Here is a 6,335-nt window from a genome sequence, read left to right on the forward strand (position 1 = left end):
CTCAATTACTATCCCCTATAGTATATGTATAAACTATGAATTAATCCTGATTTTAAGATAATGGAACTAACATATACAGACTGCTCATTTGTTACCAATAATATTGCTAAGCATTTTTTTAACTTAATCATGCATAATTACCTAAAGTATTTATTAATAGTTCCATTCACCTTCACAGTGGAGGAAATGATGGCTGAGAGAGGTTATATAACTCACAGGACTTTACATGTGGTCATTCTCTTCCACTGAACTTTGAAATACTCTGTATTTGCATCTTTTAAGCATCTAAGTTTTATTTTCTTTCTGTGAGAATTTACACACTTTTCATTTTAAATAATATCAACATGGTTCTAGGAAGTTTAATTTAGATGGCACTGAGTTCAGAGAAGCTATAAGGCAGCTCTTGAAAATAAACCAAGTTTAGCTACTTTTACCTTGAGTTCCCCTGTCTAGAAGGCCCAACGAGGAGTATAGTGGAACATCCTCATGCACGTGACCTCATGTGTGACAGAAAGGAAAGGACACAGGTGTAGGAATGTTTCTGTTCCACGTTGGCAGTAATAGCCTTCTGGTTTTTTCCTACTCTCTGGCTTTAGCCACCACAGCTACCTAAATTCCTTTTTCTCTCATTCTGTCCAATTTTCACCTTTATGTATTAGATCTGCCAATCATTTGGTATCATTTAAATGTGAACAATGAACATGTATCATTAATTTCAGTCCCAGGTAAATATGATGACTAAATAGTAAAGTCATGGATGTGATCCCTTTGGTTTCTAAGTCACAAAACATAACCAGTCTAAGAAAGTGATCAAGAGAATTCAACACACATCTGTTGGAAACAAGAAGACTCCCACTTACATATTGTCTTATTTTATAATGGAAATGGTATTCAGAGACACCAAAATATTTCCTTAGTGTTGGATAACTAACAGCCAGGTCTCAGTTAGGTGTGGGGTCGGTTGTAGACTAAATTTAGTGCAGGCAGGAAGGAATTTATTTATAAAGGGATATTAGGAAGTTCATTGGACTGTTGAAGGGCAGAAGGAATCGATTCTCAACTGAATTTTCAGGAAAAAATAAAACAAAAGAAAAAATCGGTGGGCTCTGCACAAAGTCCCCAGGACAGTACCATTGCTGTCACCCCCACATCCCTCAGGGGCTTCTTTTTCCTCTGCAGAGGGTCATTGCTGCCACCATCTCCACAGGCGCTTGCTGACTTGACAGCCATGTCACACCAGAAATCTGCCTCATGCTCTGTTTCCTCAAGTGCTCTGAGTTTCTATGGGAATGTGGGTTTGGCAGAACCTCTGTCATGCATGTCAACTCTGGTGCAAGGGAAACGGGGAACTGGATCATCAGATGCTCGGGAGGATGCATGTAGAAATTTCACAATACAAAGAAGGATTTCAACATGTGTTACAGTCCGACCCACCTACAAATCACTGCCCCCCAAGTCAAAGAACTTTCTTCAACCTCTGAATCCCCAAGCAATAAAAACAACAGAGTCCATTCTTTCATCCCAGAAAAATATAATTTTACATATGAAAATGAAAACAAGTCACTTTCTTACCAACATAACCATTCTCAAATATCATTGGCTTCTATCTTTGATGATATTTCCTTCTCATCTAACTCAGTCATACTATACTTCAATATTTTATAACAAGAAAGTTATTTGAAAAATTACTCATTCTACAAATACCCCATGCGTAACAATTAGAGGTAGAAAGTGGAAAATATCTTAATGTACTGGAAAAGAGCTATGATACAGGAAATACATGGGAAAGTATGAGTAGTGACTGTAATTCTTATTTTTTTCAGTGGGACAGGAAATAATATTTGCTGTTTATAACTTAGTTCTTCCACCAACTAATCAAAATTCCCACTTCTTGGACTCCTAATCCCTAGTATATTTGAGAGCATGGTTGTCCTGCCTGTACAAGGTGGCCGTCCTTTTAAATTGTAGCATTGAACATGCAAAACTGAGGCATTCTTAGGATTTCCTGATTTCATATCACAGTGTTTCCTATCTCCAATGTGGGCAGCAAGCCTAGTACTTTGAGGTATCCTAGAACATCCTGAGCAGCTGGGAACTGGATTATCAGATGCTCCCAAAGATGCATGTGGAAATTTCACATTCCAAAGAAGGATTTCAACATTTATTATAGTCCAAGCCACTCACATGTAGCACAGCTAGTATGGTGGACCAAGGGTTTAAGCATCTTGCATTACAGGTTGGATCACAGAGAACCCTACTCTTCCTCTTCACCTTCATCACAGATGAGTTTTACTTTTATTAGTAAATGTTTCTACAAGGCTCAGTGTGACCCACCAATTATGAAGAGTTGCATCTTGTTTTTAACTTTTGAGGACAGATCATGATAGGTTCCTAAAAGCTCATGTTTCATGCATTCCAGATCAAGATGATATGCTGTAGTAGATTCATGTAAGATTCTATAGAATGCTGAGAAAACCAAGTCCTTGCTCACTCAATAATGGCACAGCTGATGAGGTCCCTCTTGTCCAACAGGAACAAAATTGCTACAAAGTTACATGCAAAATATTTTATTTCTTAGTGACTACAAGGAAGTTGAATGTGAAAATCAGTTGTGGCTATATGATTTCTGAATTGTTAAACTGATTATTGTCCTAATTCAGAGTATAGCATGACAAAAGGGTAATAAAAATTACCTTCTGTTAGATCACTGCTTTCAGTCTTGATGGGACATGTAATATTAATATACTCTGATCTCTATCTTCTTTCCAAAATCTATAAAACATGTATCCTGTTTAAGTAGTACATGGTCCTTTTACTTTTGGCTTGCATTATTCATAATCTGACTGTATTGGTGAGCTTTCTCTCACAGAAGTTTGAATAAAAAAAAAAACTTTTGTTTAGGGATGTAGTTCAGTGGGAAAGCCTCTTTGCATTCAAAACCTGGTACCAAAAAATAAGATATTATAATAAATATTTTAAAGATATAAATATGTTTCTTTAGAACTGTATGAAATATAGTAGTTACATTGTAGATGTATAAAATCTTCTAAATAAAGTCTTGTATTTTCCTGCATCAACTACAATGTTTTGAAGATTTTATTTTAATTATTCATAAAAAATGACTACATATCAAATGGAATATATTTTTAAAATATATCAGTGTTTAGATCAGCAAATTCTAACCTCTTTTTTAGAATTGGAAAAACTTTGCATACATAAATATCCTAATATGGATAAATTCCAATTCTGACATTACTAACATTCTAACATTACCATCATTTTTCTCACAATTGCTGCTTTATCAAAAAACACTTGTCTGGATGATCAAAAATACCAAACAAGAGCTAGTATTCTTAGGATAAAAGTTTACAAAAATATCCACAATTTTAATTGCAATTTTGTTATAAGAAAAAAGCATATATTTATATAATATAATACATACAATTATATAATGTTATATATTATAATTATATAACATATAGTTAATATTATCTTTATATAATATATAATGGTTATAATAGGTAGTATTATAATTACATGCAATTTTATTTATATGCTTATATATAAGTTTATATATGCTTATATAAACATAATTTATATAGTGGAAATGTATATATAATTATAACATAAAATATATACTTATGTGCACATAATAATATGTCAAAGTAAAGGGGCTGTTTCCCTGGAACTGCAAGATGCTGAGCTGACAGGTCTTTCACAGTCTTCTAAAACATCTTTTCTTTGGTCCCACCTACTTTTTCCTGCTTCTTCCCTTCCTCCCTTCTTTCTCTGGCAAATCCTTATGGCTTTCTCTGTCCTTTTTTTTTTTAATTGCTTTTTTTTTCCTATCTGGTAACTCAAGTCATGTTTTTCTTGATGTGTGACAGCATGACTCTTTTCCTGTTCTTAATTCATGATATGGATATCAGCTACCTATTCTCTCCTTGATCCTTAGTATCTCAGATTCTGCTCTGAGATGCTTAGAAAAATGTGTTTCTCTAATGAGTGTATTACACTTTACTCTTGGAGCATCGATGACAACAAATCTCAAAGGTGTATGTGCAAACAAAAACAATTATGACTCATTATGAATACAAACTTTAAAAATAATATTAAAATATTTTTCTTTTCTGATTTTTAAAAAATGTGGAAAACATATTTAGAACTAGTCTCTGCGAGCAAAATAAAAATATGTAAACTGTGTTATAGAGAGGAGATGGAAATTTTATCTAGGGAAAGCAGCTGCCTGCACCATGGTCCCAAGTCTTGTTCTTTCTCAGTTTTGCAGATCCAGTGAACCAGGATACCAGATGACAGAATTCAAGGAAGCTTAATTATACTCTTTCAGAAATCTTTTGGCAACACACCTGCACCCCAACTATTTCTTCAGTGCTAGATGTGCATGGTTACTTTGTTAAACGCAAAATATTTAAAGACCAATTTGTTAGCATTTGGAGAGCAGTGCCAGTAAGCATACATTTTTCAATATCTCAGCATCTATAACATTTTAGAGGAGAGTTTCCTACTCAATTGCTTTTGATGCTGTTCACAGAGAACTGATACCCTTAATGTTTTGACACGAAAATGTTTTTGTAGGAAACAGTAAATTATGAGCTGTCCACTAAAGGAGTCAAAAGTAGGAACAAAGAAGCTTTTGGCAACATCATTCTCCTCTTTACATCACCCCTCAGACCTACTTTTGAGGAATTACCAGAACACTTATGGGCATGAAGTCACATACTGAATCTGCCTCTAATCTTGTGCTTTGGGTCTCCCAGACTGCCATCTCGGGGTTTGACAGTGTCTAGGCTGAGGAATGTACCACTCTTCCTCAGGAAGGTATTTAGCCTTATTTAACTATCTAGCACACAGAAGTACAGTGAGAATGCTCACATTTTGACTAAGTAAAACAAAATAAAGTAAAACATAAGCAATATGGATGTTTTCCTCTAATATTAACATCAAATCTAATGTTATACTTTTTTTGAAATTTAAAAATATAGTAACATGTTACCTCATATATGTATGTGTAAATATATATATATATATATATATATATGTATGTGTATGTGTGTGTGTATATATATATATATATATAAAATTCTTCATACATTATCACCAAACTGAACTTTCATTTTTCTCCCAAATCAGCATTTACTCTCTTCACTCATTATGGATAACCTTTTGTCTCAAATTGGCTAGAATCCTATGATGCTGATTTGTATTATCTTTCTCACAAGTAAAGACTCTCACATCTTAAATTTTTCCTGAATGCATGTTCTCTCATTTACCTCTAATGACCTAACTTTAGTTCTTTCTATATGTATTGGCCATCCTAAAATTCTCTATGTTAGTTAAAATATTTTTCTCTTGAACAATGAAGAAGGACATAAAGTCAGAAATATCTAAAACATTAATAGTCTTACTCTAAGTATACAATAAAATAAGGTTAAACTTTTGCTCCACTATAGATGTGTTCCTGACTTTGTTTTTATTTGGCAAGTTTAATCTGAGCCATAAAAGAGGACAGGGATGTCTTTCATGGAAGATGGAAGTCAAAGGTAAAGTCCAAGCATAGAAATAGCATGGAAAAGGGAAACTACCAGAGAATTCCTGGTGCCTTTCCTGAGTGGGGCTTGAGGGTTGATGTGGATGGTGACTGGAGACTTTGGCAACTGCTCCTGCAAATTCCTTCTCAGCAAAAATGATTACCCTGTTTCACTGTTGTTGAAATACAAAGGTATATACAAGATAGAGTCTTAAATTCAAGGGTATATATAAGATAGAGTTTTCCTCATATTTTATACCAATTATTGCAGGTTTCCACCTTCCTAATCAGACTAAGAATAACTTTAAAACCTAGCCCATGCTTTACATATCTCAGTATCTCTAAAATTCACATAGTGCCTGGTACATTGTGCAGCAAATATGTATTGAATACATGTGTGAATAAATAGGATTTCAAATATTAATAGACAAAAACACATTTATTTTCTATTTCAATCATTGTGAATGTGTGCAAAGGAATTTCATCCATGGTCAATTACTAAAATATATAAAATTGTTGAAACCATAAAAAATTTTCACACAGGTAGAAATAACATATAATACTTTTAGAAAGGTCACGACAGGGCATCTTAATTGTTTCATCTTTAACAGAACCAAGAAGCATTCTAACTTACTGGAGAACTGAATTGACTGGGGTTTCACTGTGGTCTGTTATATAAAGTCTGTGTTCAGAATTCCAGTTCCTATTTGCTAAGGTGATTTGCTGAACATGGGTTTCAAGTAGCCCCTTCTTATTCAGCTAGTCAGAGAATTGTCCTCAACAATAA

At 33.9% G+C, this 6,335-nt stretch overlaps 1 protein-coding gene across 1 annotated transcript in view; it reads right to left on the reverse strand.

The window, feature by feature from the left end:
• The window catches only part of LOC144252568 (protein phosphatase 1J-like), a 135,049-nt gene extending 133,819 nt beyond the window's left edge, over positions 1–1,230 (reverse strand). The window contains exon 1 of the mRNA XM_077794810.1: positions 1,132–1,230. Coding sequence (XP_077650936.1) covers positions 1,132–1,230 — 99 coding nt within the window. The remainder of the gene's footprint in view (positions 1–1,131) is intronic.
• Positions 1,231–6,335: the final 5,105 nt, after the last annotated feature.

Source organism: Urocitellus parryii, unplaced genomic scaffold (assembly GCF_045843805.1).
Source record: "Urocitellus parryii isolate mUroPar1 unplaced genomic scaffold, mUroPar1.hap1 Scaffold_48, whole genome shotgun sequence".
NCBI classification, from domain to species: Eukaryota; Metazoa; Chordata; class Mammalia; order Rodentia; family Sciuridae; genus Urocitellus; species Urocitellus parryii.